The sequence below is a fragment of the Aotus nancymaae genome, unplaced genomic scaffold (genome assembly GCF_030222135.1).
Source record: "Aotus nancymaae isolate 86718 unplaced genomic scaffold, 86718_ANA_hifiasm-v0.15.2.pri h1tg000006l, whole genome shotgun sequence".
In the NCBI taxonomy this organism is placed as follows: Eukaryota; Metazoa; Chordata; class Mammalia; order Primates; family Aotidae; genus Aotus; species Aotus nancymaae.
The window spans coordinates 50,851,739-50,871,782 of NW_026988417.1; the positions used below are offsets into that span (position 1 = coordinate 50,851,739).

The 20,044-nt window shown below is 40.8% G+C and overlaps 1 protein-coding gene across 2 annotated transcripts in view; it reads left to right on the plus strand.

Annotated features, from left to right (window-relative positions):
* The first annotated feature begins 2,125 nt into the window (after positions 1–2,125).
* The window catches only part of TMEM165 (transmembrane protein 165), a 30,407-nt gene continuing 12,488 nt past the window's right edge, over positions 2,126–20,044 (plus strand). The window contains exons 1-2 of one of the 2 annotated variants that reach the window (XM_012441082.2): positions 2,126–2,332; positions 17,432–17,657. In XM_012441082.2, the coding sequence (XP_012296505.1) occupies positions 2,126–2,332; positions 17,432–17,657 (433 nt within the window). Of the gene's footprint in view, positions 2,333–9,105; positions 9,188–17,431; positions 17,658–20,044 lie in introns of those variants that run through there. The other variant, XM_012441083.2, reaches the window with a different exon arrangement.

Below are 20,044 nucleotides of genomic sequence, written 5' to 3' on the forward strand. Positions count from 1 at the left end.
GGAGGTAATTGAAGGAGTTTGGACTTATGGGTTTTATGCTATTACTGGCTTATGAAAGCTCAAATATTTCCACTCCAGGGATGATAGTTGCACCTGTTAAATCTAGCGTAAAAGCTGCCTTCTTACATATTTTAAGTTCAGCCTAAAGGTTTCCCCACACATAGTGAACTGTAGCCTAACTGGGTGTGTAAACAGACTGTAACCTATTCTTGTACCAATCACAGAGTTTTGGCCAATCACAAGTGGCCAACTGTTCAAACCTTGTTCAAATAAGGCAAACCTGAACTATAACCAATCTAGCTGTTTCTGTACCTCACTTATGTTTTCTGTAAGTCACTTTATTTTTTCTGTCTATAAGTCTTTGACCACTCAGCAAGACTTGAGCCTCTCTGAACTTACTTTGGTTTGGGGTCTTTTTGATTTGCAAACCGTTCTTTGGGTTTTTCGCTTGACATTTAATGTTAAGTTTAATTTGTCTAAGGTTTTTCTTTTAACACACCCCAAACTGTGTGGAGGCATCTTATACAATAATAGAAGCATGCATAAGCTATAACATAAAGGAACAAGTGACAAATTCTGTAATGGGAGGTGTGTGGGGTTAAACTGAGAGAGGAGGGCTGAACAGGTTCTGGAAGTATGAGTAGGAGTTTACAAGGAATGAATGGAGTAAGGGGAATTATGGACAGAACAAAATGGACCGAAATTTTATTATCCTATGACAAGCACGGTATCTTCAGTGAACTCAAAGTAGGTTTGCCCACTTTCCCACAGATTGTTTTGGTGAATTAATTTTTTGTTTCGGTTAGTGATAAACTTCCTTAGCTCTTTACTGAGCACAGGTTTACTGTAAATATATGTAACATTAGATTAGTGCCCGGCACATGGTTAACACTATTATTTTTATTAGGGACTAGGTCTCAGTTAAACTTATGGTAATTAAGTAGCTCACTTTTTCCTTTGGGAAGACGTAAAAATATTCTCAAGCCTAACCATTCTTTCCTGTCTTTTAGTATTGCCCACCCAAAGCTCCGTCCTGCAAAAGTCTTAAGCAGTCTGTTTCAAAAGCCCAGCATTTTTAAGGGGTCAGTCTAAGGTATAGCACAAAACAAGGTGCACCCAAAACGTAAAAGCCATACTGGGCGAGGGCAACGTCAGCCGTTTTTGGTCTGGGGTAATTATAGAAGTACCTTAAAACAACACTTGAAAAATAATCATGTTATTTCCAAATCCCATTTCAAAGCTTTAAAAAACAATAGCATTTTGAGCTCCTAGGAACGTTTTTGGCGGTAGGTGGCCACGTGGAGGGTGGCACTAAGGCTCGGCGGGGGAGAGTGAAACGGAGCTGGGTGTGGCGGTTCCCGCGAGCCAGCGCCACGTAACCAGAGGCGCTCGCAGTAATTTGACCTCTAAGAGAGGCTCATGGTGGCGCGTGCCTGTAATCCCAGCTACTCAGGAGGCTGAGGCAGGAGAATTGCCTGAACCCAGGAGGCGGAGGTTGCGGTGAGCCGAGATCGCGCCATTGCACTCCAGCCTGGGTATCAAGAGCGAAACTCCGTCTCAAAAAAAAAAAAAAAAAAAAGAGAGGCTAAGCCCAGGGAAGAGCGGGTGCGGACATTAGGGCGGAAGGCTCAGGGGGAAGCAAAAGTGAGGGGTCCCGCAGTCCCAGGGGGCCGGCGCGGAGAGCGCCGCGCGGGAAAGATGCGAGCAGAGGAAGAGCACGCGGCGCCAGGTACCTGCCGGGAGCACAGGGTCCAATGGGAAGAGGGCGCGCGCCGCACCTCAACCTGGCCGAGGACGTCACGACGCCGAGGCGGACGCTGGGCCAATGGGAGGCCGTCGCTGGCAGGGTCGGGGCCAGGAGGAGTCGGGGCTGGGCCGCGCCGCGGCGGTTGGCTGACTCCAGTGTGGCCGCCGCCTGAGAGGACGAGCGCCGAGCCGGGGCTGCGGACTCGGGCCTGCCCCTTGCCTCACTCCCGCCGCTAGCACCTCCCGGATGGTGCTGACTGCCCCTTGACCGGCGGCGGCGAGGCGTGAGGGCGCGCCGCGGACGCTGTTCGGGGTCCAGGCTTCCCTTCGCCGGCACTTCCTCCTGCGGCGTCCGTGCGCGGCCGGCCCGGCTCGGGGGATGGCGGCCGCGGCCCGGGGGAACGGCCGCGCATCGGCTCCCAGGCTGTTTCTGCTCTTGCTGGTTCCGCTGCTGTGGACCCCGGCTGGGGTCCGGGCCGGCCCGGATGAAGACCTTAGCCACCGGAACAAAGAACCGCCGGCGCCTGCCCAGCAGCTGCAGCCGCAGCCGGTGGCCGTGCAGGGCCCCGAGCCGGCCCGGGTTGAGGTGAGCCGGCCAGGCCGGGCCGGGGCGGCCGGGGATGGGGTGGGCAAGGCTGCGGGGCGGGCTGCGCCGGGTACCAGGCTCCAGGCCTCCGAGAGCGCCTCCCTCTGCCGGTCCCGGCTGGGGGAGGGGAGCCCGACCCCTGCGCCCGGGTTGGAGGGAGGTCGGCTGCGGTCTTTTCCGGTAAGGCCTGGTTTTGCCGGCTCCTTTAGGGAAAGGGAGAGGGAGAGTCCAGCAGGAGCCCTCTGTAAACCTTGATCTCCGGAGGACCAAGATGCTGCTCAGGCATGGGCGTCTGATACTGATCAGATGTGCCTTAGAGTAGCTGGAAAGACTCATCCCTAGCAGAAAGTTTTTAACGGATGGCTGTTGGGAGGCTTTTTGTATTCCCTGAGGATCATCACATCGGCCATTTCATTGTTGAAATAGCTTGTCCTAAACTGCTTAACCAAATTCAACTTGGCACTGCCCGTGCTTTTTGCCAAATAAATATGGATTAGGAACGATGACTCACTTTTTTAAAACGTGCTTTGGCTAGCAGGAAGTAGCCTTAAGGAACGCAGAGGAATGAGTCTCCGGCAGTACAGAATGCTGCAGCGTTGTGGGATGCCGAAACTACACTTAAAAGTAAACCAGAGTCCCGAATTTTGTTTGTCCTTCACTGAATAGATACTGTAACTTTTTAATCTGTTAATAGAATCAGTCCTTAGGCACTTGGCAACATTTTAACATTTCTCCCCTCTCCCAGTCCTGGGCTCTCTCATCATTTCCAGTATCTGCTCCCTGAATCCCGGCCAGTGTGGCACTCAAACCCCCACCCCCACCCCGGCCACATCCTGCCCATCTCCACGTAACTACTCTTATTGAATTCAGCCATCTTGTCAGAAGTCTTCGGTGAGTTGCCTCTACTGCTTTCAGTCCAGCCTTTTTAGGGGAGAGGTGCTCACAGTGATGTTTCTCCTGATCTGGCTCCAGCTCACCTCCACACTTTTTACCCAAGGCTTTGTTGCTCAATTTTAGCTAAAGGGATATGCTTAGCTGCAAAAAAGAATGTGCTTCAAGAACCCTTTGGAGCAGGCCTTGTGCTCTCTTGCCAGCCTCTCCCTAACACATGACCTTTTCAAAGAAAGAGGAAAAAAAAGACCTAGAGCTTGAAGCCAAGGATGAAGTCTTCCCATCTTCGAGAACCAGCAGATACCTACTCTTTGTGAAGTCTTCCCTGAAATTTCTTGGTTAGGAGTGATTTATCTCTGACTTTTTATTTTCGTTTCCTTTCCTTTTCTCTCCTTTCTCCTTTTTGCTTTTTCCTTTTTTTTTTTTTTTTTTGTTTTTGTTTTGTTTTGTTGTTGTTGTTGAGACAGGGTCTCCTCTGTCGCCCAGGCTGGAGTGCAGTGGCGCTATCTTGGCTCACTGCAACATCTAATAGATCCTCCCATCTCAGACTCCTGAGTAGCTGAGACGGCAGCGTGTGCTAATACGCCTGGCTAATTTTTTTTTTTTTTTTTTTTGAGATGGAGTCTCACTCTGTCGCCAGGCTGGCGTGCAATGTCGCGATCTTGGCTCACTGCAACTTTTGCCTCCCGGGTTCAAGCGATTCTCCTGCCTCAGACTCCTGAGTAGCTGGGACTATAGGCGCTCGCCACCACACACAACTAATTTTTGTATTTTTAGTAGAGAGTGGGTTTCATTCACCATGCTGGTCTGGATCTCGACCTCGTGATCCGCCCATCTCCGCCTGCCAAAGTGCTGGGATTACAGGTGTGAGCCACTGCACCTGGCCAATTTTTGTTTATTTTTTTGTAGAGAGGAGGTCTCACTACGTTGCCCAGTCTGATCTCAAACTCCTGGGCTCAAGCACTTCTCCAGCCTCAACCTCCTAAGTGCCGGTGAGCTGTAACACCGGCGCATTTTCTTCATGTTTTATGTTTTCATTACATGCTGCTTTCTTAGGCTTTTCCAGTTTTCTGTTGTTTTTCTGTGTGAGACCAAAGGATATAAATGTATGAGAGGATGAACTTAGTTTCACTAGGCAAGGATATTTTCTAAGAATCAGTGCTGTCCCAGATGTAGTAATCAATATTGAGAAATAATGAAGTTCCTCTTACTGGAAGTACTCAGGAAGAAGTTGAATAACTACCTATGAGGAGATTCTGGTATGGGAAGGCTGGGAGTTAAAGTTAATGGGAAGTGAAGATTCTGTGAGCCGATTTCATCCTCACAACAGCCCGTTAAGCAGGTAGAGGAGGTGCCATTTCCCATTTGTGGATGGAGAAACCTAGATTTGGAAGGAAGAATGGTTAACATCACAGTGCTAGAAGCGAGTTTTCAGCAGAACCGGAATTAAAATCTGGACTTGTGTGCCTTACCAGGTTTTATTAGCATTCATTGTGTCTTACTTTTTGACTTACTGAATTCATTAATGAATTTTAATGGTTTATTGGATTGTATGTTGGTGTAGTTCTTTGATCTTGAGCCTAGCTTTCTCTTTCGCCTTTTTCAGGGACCTTTATAGTGTGTATTGTGACATAATTTACACACACATCTTGCTGCTTTGGATTCTTACAGTAAGTTGTGTACATGTTTTATCTGCTCCAACCAGCTTTTGGGTGTCTTGAGACTCTGGCTTACTCATCTTTGTCTATTCCAGAAGACCTTGCCTACTCGTGGCATTTATTAAGTAATTTTCTAAGACTAGGTTGAAGTATTTGCATGCCAGGTTTAAATCAGCTATTAAATACCTTTATGAAAAAACTGGCTGTAGAATAAACTCAACCAGGAAAAAAAAAAACTTGTTTTTAATACTATCTATCCAACCTTTTTTTTTTTCTTTTAGTTGCTAAGGGATCCACTAGATGGAATTAAGAAAACTAGGCTTTTATCATCTGCTGGATATAGTGTGATTGTAACCATTATTGGATTGGTGTTGCTTTAGACAACTTAGTTTTAGCTGACTATGTAGTTAATTCTGGGACTCTTGTAAAGATTTTTTTAAAAAGAGAGAAAAAGAAAAGATCAGAAGCACTAGAATTTATAAGTAATAAATATTCTATGATAACAGAGATATAAAACACAGTGATGTCAGAGGTGTACAAGAAGTGTGAGTCATTTAACATGTGAAACCAGTCTTTAGTCCACTTGCGGGGAGCAAAGTGGTGAGTGGGCTTCTCCATCTTTTTCCCTCTGCCTGCCCGGTTGGCCCCAGCCATGTGCTTAGGTGTGGGACTGCCATTCACAGTGTCCTGCTTGTTGCTCCTGGGCTCAGCTGATCCTCCTTGAAGTGTCCACTTTAGAAATTGAACTGAAATGCTGATTCATGAACCTAATTTTTAGTTTTCATCTTTTAGCCTTGTCATTTACCCCAGTATCATGTTTATTTTAAAACAATAACTATTTTGGATTAAGTTAATTGTGTGACAGATTATGAATATGTAATTTTGCAGGTATTTCATTGAAGTTTTAGTCATTGGGATTTTTAAGATAGAAATAATGGTAGATATAGAGCTACTAATATCCTTTTTAAGAAGCTAGGAAAAATCTAGCCATGTAAAATAAAGGTCACAGTGGTACAATCGGTGTCCGGTGAACATATTCAAGTGGTCTTAAGGATTCTTGTCTTAAATTTTTATTTAATTTTTTTTTTAATAGAGATAGGGTCTTCTTAAAGCTTATAGCAGCTCATTGCAGCCTCCAGCTCCTGGACTCAGGCCATCCTCCTGCCTCAGCCTTCTCAGTAGCTGGAGAGGGATCCTTTGTCTTTAAAACTGGGGGTGTGAAGGGAAGGGCAGGTATAATATAATATGATTTTTCCCTTTAATATTTTCATATATTCTTGGTGATTCATTTTAGTTAGGCATTGATTTATTCTAATTTTGTATTATAGTAGAATATAATTGTCTTGTTTTCTTCCCTTTTTTTTTTTTTTTTTTTAAAAGAAACAGGGTCTCACTATGCTGCCCAGCCTATTCTCAAACTCCTGGGCTCAAGGGATTCTCCCCTCTTGGCCTGCCAAAGTGGCGGGATTATAGTCATGAGCCATCATGCCTGGTCTTGTCTTGTTTTAATTATATTTTTGTGTAACATTTTCTTCTATCTACAGTACTCATCATTATGCTGAAAGATTTTTCTTTGACATGTTTTCTAAGCTATGTAATATAAATATAATTTGCTTTTTTTGTCCACCTGATGGAGGTAAGAAATGATCAAAGTACAGTTTAACAGCCACATAAGCAAGAGTTGAGCATTGCTGAATATGTAAGTTTCAACAGATTTGCTTTGCAGCTACATGCAGTAGATCTTTTAAGAGGGTAGGATATTAAAAGTTTTACCTTTTTTATGCCCCCGTCTGAGAGTGGGCTTCTGAAAATGGAAGGGAGGAGCAGCTCCCCTCAGTTGGTAGGCATCAAGTGGAAGATACGTTATAAAAACCTAGTTATATCTTATAGGGTGCTAAAAGCAAGGTGACTGAACTTCTAACAGGGCATTCTACATTGAGTATGTATTTTTCTTTATAATCAGGCTAAAAAAAAAGTTGCTAAGTGATAAGAACTTACAGTCATGATTAACTCCCAATTTACAGACCCATAATAAAAAGTTCCGTTTATTACTTGGATCCATCTTTTCTACAGTTTATGTTTCTAGTGACTTACTCAATACATTTTTTTTTCTTATTCCTTCCCTGGGCAGAGTATATAATAAAAGAAACATAAGTCCCTTTAGTTGAGGGAGATGAGACAGATTTGATAAAAGTCATGTATACCTTACTAAATATTCTGGAAGTCCAAAGAAGCATGACTGTGGTAACATAGCACTGTTAATAAAGCCACAAAATCATTACCTGACTCAGTGAAAGTTCTTGCCATATTTTTACTTTACTGTTTTTGATATTTCATTTATTTATCGTGTTTCAGCTGTGAGAGCACCTTCCACAAAGTATTTTAAACTTTTTTCTATTTTCATTAAGTTGCAGTCCTACTCCACCCAGTCCCGCCTCCTAATTCTAGGCTCTTTACAGCTAAGATTGAGGACATCAGTTATAATGACGCTTGCTCATATTACCTTCTCAGAAGGTAATTATATTAATACTGAATTTATTTAGTGGTATTCTGTCATCCAAAAAGTTCATTTAAAATATCAGTGAAGGCTGGGCATGGTGGCTCACACCTGTAATCCCAGCACTTTGGGAGGCCAAGATAGGTGGATCATGAGGTCAAGAGATCCAGACCATCCTTGCCAACACGGTAAAACCCTGTCTCTACTAAAAATACAAAAATTAGCTGGGCGTGGTGGTGGGCGCCTGTAGTCCCAGCTACTCCGGAGGCTGAGGCAGGAGAATCACTTGAACCCAGGAGGTAGAGGTTTCATTGAGCGGAGATCGTGCCACTGCTCTCCAGCCTAGGTGACAGAGTGAGACGCTGTCTTAGAAAGTTATATATATGGCTGGGAGTGGTGGCTCACGCCTGTAATCCCAGTACTTTGAGATGCCAAAGCAGGTGGATCAGTTGAGATCAGGAGTTCTAGACCAGCCTGGCCAACGTGATGAAACCCCATCACTACTAAAAATACAAAAAATTAGCTGGGCATGGTGGCACCCGCCTGTAATCCTAGGTACTCCAGAGGCTGAGGCAGGAGAATTGCTTGAACCTTGGGAGATGGAGGTTGTAGTGAGCCTAGATCATGCCACTGCACTCTGTCGTGGGCAACAAGAGCAAAACTCTGTCTCAAAAACAAAACAAAATTAATGAAGCTAAACACATTTAATAAATTTCAGGTGCAAAAATACATTACAAAACAATAACATTCAGCCGGGCATGCTGGCTCATGTCTGTAATCCCAGCACTTTGGGAGGCCAAGGCCGATAGGTCACAAGGTTAGGAGTTCAAGAGCAGCCTGGCCAAGATGGTGACACCCCATCTCTACTGAAAACTACTAAAATTAGCTGGGCACAGTGGTGCCCACCTGTAATCCCAGCTACTCAGAAGGCTGAGGCAGGAGAATCACTTGAACTCAGGTGGCAGAGGTTGCAATGAGCCAAGATAGCTCCACTGCACTCCAGCCTGGGTGACAGAGTGAGACTGTCTCAAAGAAAAAAAAAAACGACATTGATTAAAATAAGCATTAAAACAAAAATACAATTTTATAACAATAATTGTTAAATGTAAATTCTAATATAAATTAACAAGTAATAGTATTTTAAAATAGTGAAATCATTCACAAAAATACATAATAGTGAAAATTAAAATGTTATATCTTTAATGACATCTCTCGAAATCAGGTTTATCTTTTTTCTTTTTTGAGACAAGTCTCAGTTGCCCAGGCTAGAGTGCAGTGGTGCGATCTCAACCACTGCAACCTCTGTCTCCTCGGTTCATGCAATTCTCATACCTCAGCCTCTGGAGTAGCTGGGACTACAGGGGCATGCCACCATGCCCAGCTAATTTTTGTATTTTTAGTAGAGATGGGGTTTTGTCATCTTGGCCAGGCTGGTCTCAAGATCCTGACATCAAGTGATCCACCTACTGTGCCTCCCAAATTGCTGGGATTACAGGCATGAGCTACCTCTCCCAGTCTGAGTGCATATATATATTTTGTGCACATTTTTACAACTTTTAAAAAAGCCTTTTTTGACTTAAATTAGTAGTGCCCAGGAGACAGTTCTGAGGAAATTGTAACCATTTTCTTCTGACTCCTTTGTCTTCAGATAATCTCACCTTTTGTTTGATAACTTATTGAGCAACTTTGTTTTTGTTTTTTTGCAGGGGCATCAGTCTTTTTCTTGGTAGCAAGCTGTAGATTTTGTTTCAAAGAAAGCATCTTCATCTTCTCTAGTTTCATCATGTATAGATGGAGATTCCGATGCAGGTATCTGTATCAATTTCAATACAGTCACATTTGTGTTCATTTGAACTCTAGAATTAAAATAGGAATTATTTTTTCTTTGATTTTCTTTTTCTTCCTTGAGGATCATGAAAGTATGAAAGAATGCTTTCTAAATGAGGGTGTTTTTTTCTTTTTTCTTTTTTTTTACAATTTTAGAATTTGTAGAAAAGAATTTTTTGTTAAGCAAGTTTTTAAAAAAAATTCCAAGTTGTTAATCCTGCTCTCAAGATGTAAATAAAGTGTGTTTCAGACATTATTAAAATACTGAAATAGTGGTATTTGTACCAAAACACTAGTATCTCATTACTTACCATGATATAACACTGTATAACTGAATAGTGAAATATCAAAATTAGAATTGCACGCCGCATCTAATCTTGTACGCATCTAAGTATATGCCTTTGTGCCCATACCTTCTGCCTTTTTCATGTTTTGGACAAAATTTATCCTTTGCGAACCTCCTCTCTGTGTCCATGTTCCTGTTCTCTTCTAACCTCCTCCTTCAATGCCTTTATTCTCTACCTTCCCATTGTTTCCTTTATATCTGCTTACACATGTTCATATGTTTCTCCTATTTTAGGAAAGAAAAAAAAAGTCATTCATTCTTATTTGTCTATTAGTTTCATTTTTTTTTTCAGACTGGAGTGCAATGGCACAATCTTGGCTCACTGCAACCTCAGCCTCCTGAGTAGCTAGGACTACAGGTATGTGCCACCATGCCCAGCTAATTTTTTTGGTTTTGTATTTTTAGTAGAGATGGGGTTTCATCGTGTTTGCCAGGCTGCTCTTGATTTCCTGACCTCAGATGATCTTCCCATCTCGGTCTCCCAAAGTGCTGGGATTACAGGCATGAGCCACTGTGCCCAGCCATATTAGTTTCTTCAGTTTTATAAATGAAACTTAAACTAGGGGATTTGCTGCTTTTTCACTTTGCTTTAGTCTATTGTTGCCTGGCTTCAGTCCCTGCCTTTTTCTTGAAATTCTTTTTTTTATATATTTTAAAGACAGGATCTTGCTGTGTTGCCCAGACTGGAGTTAAGTGACACATTCAGCTCACTGCAACCTCGAACCCGTGGGCTGAAGTGATCCTCCCACCTCAGCGTCCCAAGTAGCTGGGACTACAGGTGCATGCCACCACATCTGGCTAATTTTATTTATTTTATTTTTTTTGTAGAGATGAGGTCTGAGTATGTTGCCCATGTTGGCCTCGAACTCTTGGCCTCAAGCAATCCTCCTGCCTTGGCCTCCCAAAGTGCTGGGATTATAGGAATGAGCCACCACAAATTCCGTTTTTGAAGGATATCTGTAACTTAGCAAATTGCTAAATCTAGGGATCTTTTTCGTTCTCATTTGACACTGTTAATTCCCTGCTTTTTAAGAATCCATCTCAGCTGTATGAACCTGGCAAAATAATGAAGCCCATTTGACCTCAGTTTCTTGTGTTGAAACTTAAAACAGCTCTTAAGTTTTTTTGAGTATCAAATGCAACAATATGTCTGAAAATATCTGGCATCTAGTTAGTAGCTCACCCTAACCTGACCATCTGTGATGCTTTACTTGCTTCCTGGCTCTCGAAATCTAAGAATTTGTTTCCTTTTTTTTTTTCTTTTTTTTCTTCCCTCCACCTTCTTTAATAAAGACATTCTCTAAGGCACACTATTTGAACTTGATCTCTTTGCTTTATCTGTTGGAAATCTCATCTACCTGCAAAGCTCTCGCTGATAAATTTGGGCTGCCAGCAACCAGATACAGTAAGTCCTTACTTAATGTCATTAACAGTTTCTTGGAAACTGTAACTTAAAAGTGAAATGACATCAAATAATGTCATTTTAATTCAGTGTTGTTTCATTATAACATTGATGAGAAAAGAAAGTTGGTTTTCTTTTACATCATTTCACTTGAAGTTGCAGTTTCCAGGAGCCTGTTGAGGACATTGAGGCTGTCAGCCTTGAGGCTGCATACCTTGAGGCTGTCCTAGGCTAAAACTCTAATGATCTATTTCTGATAACCTCTTCCAAACCTTCATTTGAAATGCTTTTTATCACCTCAACTGGAAATGTATCTGAAACCAAATCCCTTGTTTTTATTCCTCTTCCCACATACCTTATAAGAGTACTAAATACTAGCATTTTAAGAGGACTAATATTTCTGCCAGTCAACCAGTCAGGAAACCTCACCACCACCCTTGATTCCTACCCTGCACCTGCCTACCTTTTTAAAGGTCTAGTGATTTTTCTTTCCATCGTGTGCAGAATTTTTTCCTTATTTGTCCTTAACACGGATTTCATGCAGCTGACCTCCTGATTGATCCAGTGGCTGGTATTCTCCACTCTCTGCCCTGGTAATTGGTTATAGTTCCTTGATCGTGTTTATGTCTTAACACAAAAATATGTAAGGACTTCCCTCTTGCCTTTGAGCTTGTCTACAAACATAAAGGATTTCAGACCCAGTTTATCTTTCTCATCTTGCCCCAACCATTCTTCTGATGGTTTATTCCCTGTTCTCAGAACATGCCTGTATTCTTTCACATTATCAGTACAGAAAAGAGGTATATGCAGAAAAGAGGTGATGCATTTTTAGGTTAGCCACTCCATGAGTGACTAGTACTGAATTGTACTGAAACTTCCAAGGAGCCTTATGAAATGAATCTTAGAACCAGCTTCCATATTGGTGAGAGGTTGCTCCATAGGTATTAACTCCCCACACTTCCAGGTAGTGAATGAGTAAGTACAGAGCAGTGCTTTGTGGTTAGACCTGCCCGGAGCCAGTCACAGCCTGCAAGAAATTGATCCTCCATAACTGGCATAAGATTGGGTCAAGAGATTTTTGAAATGGTACATAGCATGTGTCTATAATGGTGTGCAAGTTAAAAATTCCAGAAGATACAGAAGAATTTAGAGTGAGAAGTTATGTCTCTTTTCCTTTTATTCTATTCTAGAGAAAGTTTGCCAACCCCTGTTTTAGTCATTCTGGTTCCTTCTCTGGAAACATCCATCATTAACTTGTTTCTTGAAACTTGGTGTGTATTTATGATGCTCACACACCCCACATACACACATACTTAGTATGTATTTTTTCTTAACTTCAAAATATCGTAATGATTTTCCATATTAGTATTTAGAACATTCTTATTCTTTTAGCTCCGTAATATTCCATTATATGGATCTACCATTTATTTAACCAGTTTTCTGTCAATGGATATTTAGTTGTTTTTTTCTTTCTCTTTGTTTTGAGGCAGGGTCTCACTGTTGCCCAGGCTGGAGTGCAATGATGTGATCTCTGCTCACTGCAACTTCCACCCCCTGGGCTCAAGCGATCCTCTCACACGTCACAGCCTCCCAAATAGTTGGGAACTATAGGTGTGTGCCACCACACCCAGCTAATTTTGTATTTTTTGTAGAGACAGGGTCTCACTTTGTTGCTCAGACTGGTTTTGAACTCCTGCAGTCAAGGGCTCCACCCATAAGTGCTGGGATTACAGGCATGAGCCACTGAGCCCTCTGACATTGCTTCTTTAACATATTTGAAATCCAAAAAGGTCAATTCGTTGAGTGTTCCTATCTTGAACTTTTTTCTGTAATAGGCCTCTCATACTCATTGCCCACAGTTTGCATTCAGTTTTATTGTAGTGGGGCAGGATCATTAAGAGCTGGAGTTGCTGGGGTCGGCCTTGCTCAAGAGGTTCTACTTGAGTTGGACCTTGAGGAATCTGGATGAAGAGAGGGATAATGAAAAGGAGGTAGGAAGGGAAAAAGGACTGTGTGGCTGAAGGCTTGTGGTTAGCAAAAGCCTGGCGTGCTCTCGAGCTGCACTGCCCAGTACTGGAGCCGTGAGTACCTGTGGATGTGAGCACTTGATATGTGGCTAGTCCAGAGTTGAGGTGTGCAGTGAGTAAACACCAGTGTCTGAAGACTTAATATGAAGAAAAGAATGTTAAAATTGCCTCAGTAATTTAGAAAATATTGCTTATAATTTAAATAGTAGCATTTTTAATAGATTAGGTAAAATGTTATTAAAATTTTACCTAGTTTACTTTTAAATATATGGCTACCAGAAAATGTAAAATTGTATTATGTGGCCCACCTTTGTGGCTGCATGATTTTTTGTTAGAATCTGCTCTGGTTCATCCTTCAGGATAGAGTAGCAGGTGCATTTGGGGAACCTGGTGTGTGCTTCAGTGAGAAATGTTGGACAGTTATCAGAATCAAGTATTTGGTATGTAAAGATCATCACATTTCTTAAAACAGTGAAGTAACATTTTGTGGCACTACAAAAACTAACTTTAATTGTGCATTTACTGTGTACTGAGCACTGTCCTAAAGGGCTTTATTCATTTAATTCATTTAATCCTCACAGCAACCCTTTGCAACATAGGTAGCCCTTATGTTACAGATGAATTGAGTCACAGGGAAATGTACTTAACTGGCCCAGCATCATGCCGTGACTGATAATGCCTTGGCTGTGAACCCAGGCAGTCTGATTCCATAGCCTATACACTTAACCACTGCACTGTGTCCCTGTGAAGGTGAATTATGAAAAGGAGATGATCCTTTCACTTAGCTGTGAATAGTAATGAATCACTTTCTAATTCTATTAATATTTTAAATGAAAGAAATCTTCTATCTTCACAGTACCCTGATACTTTTAAGTTCTTATCACCGTGTTTGGTTGTGTGATTTTGGCCACCCAGGAATGGCTTAGTGTGTAACAAGCTTTAAGTTTTATTTTTTTTGTGTGATTTGTGTATAGGAAGATTTTAAGAATATGTAGTTTTCAAAAAAATTTGTTTTGTTTTGCAGTCATACATCGCTTAATGATGGGGATGTATTCCGAGAAATGCATTGTCAAGCAATTTCATTGTTGTACAGACGTCCTAGAGTGTACTCACTCACACAAACCTAGATGTATAACCTGCTATACACGTAGGCTAAATGGCATAGCTATGACTCCTGGACTACAAACCTGTACAGTCTGTTACTATATTGAATACTGTAGGCATTTGTAACATAATATATAAAATATATCTAAACATAGAAGAGGTACAGTAAAAAATATGGTACTATAATCTTATGGGACTACTGCTGTATTTTCGGCTCATCTTGATCAAAATGTAATCATGTGGTGCATGTCTGTACTCTTAAAGCAAATTTCATTTTATCCCTACATTTCATAGAGGAACAGATTAAATAATGTGGCTGAGGTTTCATGGCTGGGAATTATAAAGCCATGAGACTGGCTGGGCGTGGTGGCTCACACCTGTAATCCCTGCATTTTGAGAGGTTGAGGTGGGTGAATCATGAGGTCAGGAGATCGAGACCATCCTGGCCAACATGGTGAAACCCTGTCTCTACTAAAAATACAAACATTAGCTGCGCGTGGTGGCACGCGCCTGTAGTCCCAGCTACTCAGGAGGCTGAGGTTGGAGAATTGCTTGAACCCAGGAGGTGGAGTTTGCAGTAAGCTGAGATCGCCTGGCAACAGAGTGAGAATCTGTCTCACAAAAAAAAAAAAAAAAAAAGTCTATGTAGCTTTGATCACTATTGTGTTTGATTTAAAAAGTAAACATTTTGTGTTTGAGCTTAGAGCTAAGTGATCATAAATGGTGTATGTTTATTCCTTAAAGTTTTCTGGGATTTCAGATCCTGAAAATTTACAATAACCTTTAAAAAGTATATTCAGGAGGAAAATATGCTAGAGAGAGCCAAGTTGAAATTTGAAATGCCTTTTTATTTTTTAGGATTCTTATGGAAGAGAAAGGAAGTTGTTTTGACAGGGGGTCTTGCTTCGTCAACAAGCTGGAGTGCAGTGGTGCCATCATAGCTCACTGTAGGAAGCTCATTTTTAAAGGAGCATCAGCATAGATGGAACCAAAACAGTAGTGGAGAGAAAGCTAGAAGCCCTTAAAATGATACTTGCTTAATTAATTAAATTTAATTCATTAAGAGCTAGCTGTCAAGGCAGCAAATACTTTCCACTTTGTTAAATTTCTCCAGTATTTAGCTCAGAGGTCTAATCTTAATGGTAATGCTTAAATTTTTCTGATCTTTACTGTGGAATTTTGGAATCAGGTTTATGTTATGTGTTAAGGAATGACATGCACACCGTAAGAATTTATGATTTTATTCTTCTCTCTGACTAGGACCTTTGTAATCTGTTTTTACCCTGTCCAAAATGACTGTTCTTGGGTTTTTCTTTATCTCTTTGGTTTCTAGAGATTCATAAGCTTTAAAAATAAAAAATAAGCTATCAGGATTGGAAGAGACCTTTGGAAGTGGTTTATCTCGTGTGGGGCTTCTCAGTCTGGGAACTGTTGACGATTTGGATACATAATTATTGGTTGTGGAAGGGCTGTCCTGTGCATTGTAGGATGTTTAGCAGTGTATCTAGCCTCTACCCACTAGATGCCAGTAGTTCCCATTTGGTTGTGACAACCAACAATGTCTCCAAACATTGTCAGATATCCCGTGGGAGACAGAATTGCCCTGGTTGAGAACTGCTTGTCTGGCCCATTTCCTGGGAATGGTGGTTCCCTTCCTGGAACTCAGACCTTGAGAAGAGAAGGGTATATACCAGCTCCTCTAGCAGTCCATTCCAACTTCAGGTCTCTCTTTGGAGATAGAAATCTCTTCTCTTTGTTAAGCCAAAACCTGCCACCTGTAACTTTTTAGTTCTTCCTGTTAGTACCATATAGATTGGATAGATTCACGTGTAAACTTTTCCAATTATTGGAATATGATGCCCTGTCCTTCCTGGTCCCTCATGGGATTGTTTTAGAGCCAAGTCAGCAAACTTTTTATAGTTGTCAGATAGTAAATATTTTAGGCCACATATTTGCAGGCTACCAATCTCTGATGTATAATCTTCCATTGCTTCTCTCCCTCCTCCTGCCTCCCACCAGCCTTCCCTTCCTTCCTTTTTCTTCTTCTTTCTTGTAACCTCTTAAAAATGTAAAAACATTTTTTTTTGCTCTTATAAGCCAGGTTTTGACTTCAGTAACTTGCTATCTCTGGTTTTAGAGTCTTTGACATCTCTGCTGATCTTCAGAGGATAGTGCGGTGCTTTAGAACTGTATGTAGAACTTTGTGGAAGGTCTGAGCAGCATAGAATAACGTTAGACTTGTCACTGACTCCTTAAAGCAAAGAGCTTACTTGTTACATTTTCAGTGTAATGCCAGCTAAGACACTGGTTTGTCTTATTCATTAGGCCACTTTACCTTCTAAGATATTTTTAGACTTCAGCATTGGACCATCCACGTAAACAGCTGTATTAAACTTCTCCTAGCTAGAACCAACTCTCTCTGCCCTGTTGAGGTTTGTGGGTCTTACTCTGTCCTTTATAGTGTTAATGAAATTTTTCTTAGTTTCTTGTCATTCAGATGTTTGATGAACATACCTGGGTCTTTAAAATTTTAATGAGACATAGCTAAGAACTAAATCTCAAATCACAAATTCCTAACAAATAAGGTAATTTTGGCCAGGCGTGGTGGCTCACACCTGTAATCCCAGCACTTTGGGAGGCTGAGGCAGGTGGATCGCTTGAGGCCAGGAGTTTGAGACCAGCCTGGCCAACATGGTGAGAAACCCCATCTCTACTAAAAATATAAAAATTAGCTGGGCGTGGTGGTGCATGCCTGTAATTCCAGCTACTCGGGGAGGCTCAGGCAGGAGAATTGCTTGAACCCGGGAGGTGGAGGTTGCAGTGAGCCAAGATTGCACCACTGCACTCCAGCCTGAGTGACAGAGTGGGACTCTGTCTCAAAAAAAAAAAAAAAAAAAAAAAAATTGCATGGGTGTACTCTGTTCTTAAAATTGTTTTGGAGAATTGTATATAAATCTGCATTATACATGTTCAGTATTCTCAATCTAAAATCTACAGTGCTTCAAAATCTGAAACTTTTTGAGCACTGACATGATGCCCAAATGAAATGCTTATTGGAGGATTTTGGATTTCTGGATTAGGGATGCCCAACTATGATATAAATATTACAAAATCTAAAAAAATCCAAAATTGCAAATACTTCTGATCCCAGGCATTTCAGATAATGAATACTCAAATTGTAGCAAACATTGGCAGAGGTTACTGTCATTACCAATGGCTTTCAGAGTGATCAGACAGTAAATAAGTGTAATGAATATGACAAGAAAATTTTCAAAAAAAATAAATCTTACATGCAAAATAATTTTAAATAATGATTTTAAGAAGTAACTGATTTTTTTTTTTTTCAGAAAGCATTTACACCAGCAGCTCCAGTTCATACCAATAAGGAAGATCCTGCTGCCCAAACTAATTTGGGATTTATACATGCATTTGTCGCTGCCATATCAGTTATCATTGTATCTGAATTGGGTGATAAGACATTTTTTATAGCAGCCATCATGGCAATGCGCTATAACCGCCTGACCGTTCTGGCTGGTGCGATGCTTGCCTTGGGACTAATGACGTGCTTGTCAGGTGAGTGTGCTTTTCCCCCTCATGAGTTCGCTGAATTAAAGGGCAAGCATGGTATGTGGCATGGAGTCATTGACCTAGTCATATGGGAATTTGGCTTACACCATATTTGTGATCTTCAAACCTTTCCTTGTGTATTCTTTAAAATAATTTTATACCCGCTCTCTTATAGAAGTTGTCTAAAATTTTTCATCTTGAATTTAAGGTATTGCAAAGATCTAATTTCTGTTATATTGTGTAATGTAAGACTGTTATGGCCAGGCACAGTGGCTCACGCCTGTAATCCCAGCACTTTGGGAGGCTGAGACGGGCGGATCACGAGATCAGGAGTTTGAGACCAGCCTGATCAACATGGTAGAACCCTGCGTCTACTGAAAATACAAAAATTAGCCAGGCAAGGTAGCTTGCACCTGTAATCCCAGCAACTCAGGAGGCTGAGGCAGAATTGCTTGAACTCAAGAGGTGGAGGTTGTGGTGAGTTGAGATCGCGCCACTGCACTCCAGCCTGGGCAACAGAGCAAGACTCTGTCCCAAAAAAAAAAAAAAAAAAAAAAATGTTAGGGTGGTTTAAAAATACACCCAGTGACTCTAAATACCATTAGCACAATTTGATACCCATTATCACCATCATTCCTTTAAAACAAATGTGAATATACTTTTTTAACAGTTGGAAATTTACATTTTTTCTTCCTATAAGTTATATTTTCATTTACATTTCTTACTGAATTTTACCCTAATGATTATAAATTTTTGCTTCAAAATTTATTATAAAGCTGGTCCAAGTGCAATGGTGTTTGCAACTAATTGATCACAAACCAATTACAGATTTCTTTCTTCCTTGTCCACTCCCACTGCTTCACTTGATGAGCCTAAAAGTATATATATAGGTAGATTGCCCCATCATGTCTACCTGCAATAAAAATATACATTTAATATAATTGAATTTTAAAAGATATTGGAAATTTCTTCTAGTAAGTCTGAGTGTTAACTCTATGAATTGAGTTGTTAGTACACAAAATATATTACAAATTTAAATAAACATTTTTTAAAAAATCGAACTTTAGCTCTTAATGAGATTATAGGGCTATTTTTTATTCATTTATGTATTATTTATTTTTTTTAGAGACAAGGTCTTGCTCTGTCACTCATGCTGGAGTGCAGTGGCACGATCACAACTCACTGTGACCTAGAACTCCTGAGCTCAAGTGATCCTTCTGCCTCAGCCTCCTGAGTAGCAGGGACCATAGGCTCATGCCACCATACCCAGCTAAATTTTTTGGTTTTTTTGTAGTGACAGGGTCTGGCTGTGTTGCCCAGGCTGATCTTGAATTCCTGGGCTCAAGCTATTCTTCCACCCCACCCTCCTGATGTACTGATATTATAGGTATGTGTGCCTGGCCCATCGTTTCACCTCGTATTTATTTTTAAAATTTTATTTATTTATTTATTTATTTATTTTGAAACAGAGTCTTACTCTGTCACCCAGGCTAGGGTGCAGTGGTGTGATCTCAGTTCGCTGCAACCTCCACTTCCCTAGCTCAGGCAGTTTTCCCGCTTCAGCCTCCCAAGTAGCTGGAACTACAGACATGCGCCATCACGGTAGGCTACTTTTTGTATGTTTTGGTAGAGATGGGGCTTCACCATATTGGCCAGCCTGGTCTCGAACTTCTGACCTCAAGTGATCCTCCCGACTCGGCCTCCCAAAGTGCTGGGATTACAGGCATAAGCTACTGCCCCTGGCCCATTATTTTACAATTTTTAAACATTTTATAGAAATAATTTTAAATTTACAACACAGCAAAAATAAAATAGTACAAAGAACACTTATATACCTTTTGCCTACATTCACCTGTTGTTAACATTTTATCCCATTTGATTTATCATGTGTTCTATCTAAATAAAATTATTAATGTGTATACATATTGTTTAAATACCTTTCTATAGTATGTACATATACATGCATAATTTATAAGCTATATAATGTGCACATATACACACAAAATTTAATATATTTTATGTATTGATACCGTACTTGAATCTGTCATCCATATTTTAATTTTGGATGACCTAATGTTCTTTTTGAAAGGACATAAAATTTATTAAATATTTGACTTGTAATATCAGTTTCATGTAATTTAAGTGGATGTAACAGTCTTTTTTATTATAATTATTTTGCCTCAACTGTTAAATCATATATCTTTATTTCTACATCTTCCTTCTCTTTCACAGCTTTATTTAATTTTATAGATTTAACCATTTTATTTATAAATATATATACACACACACACACACACACACACACTTTAAGTTCTGGGATACATGTGCAGAACGTACAGGTCTGTTACATAGCTATACATGTGCCATGATGGTTTGCTGCACCCATCAACCAG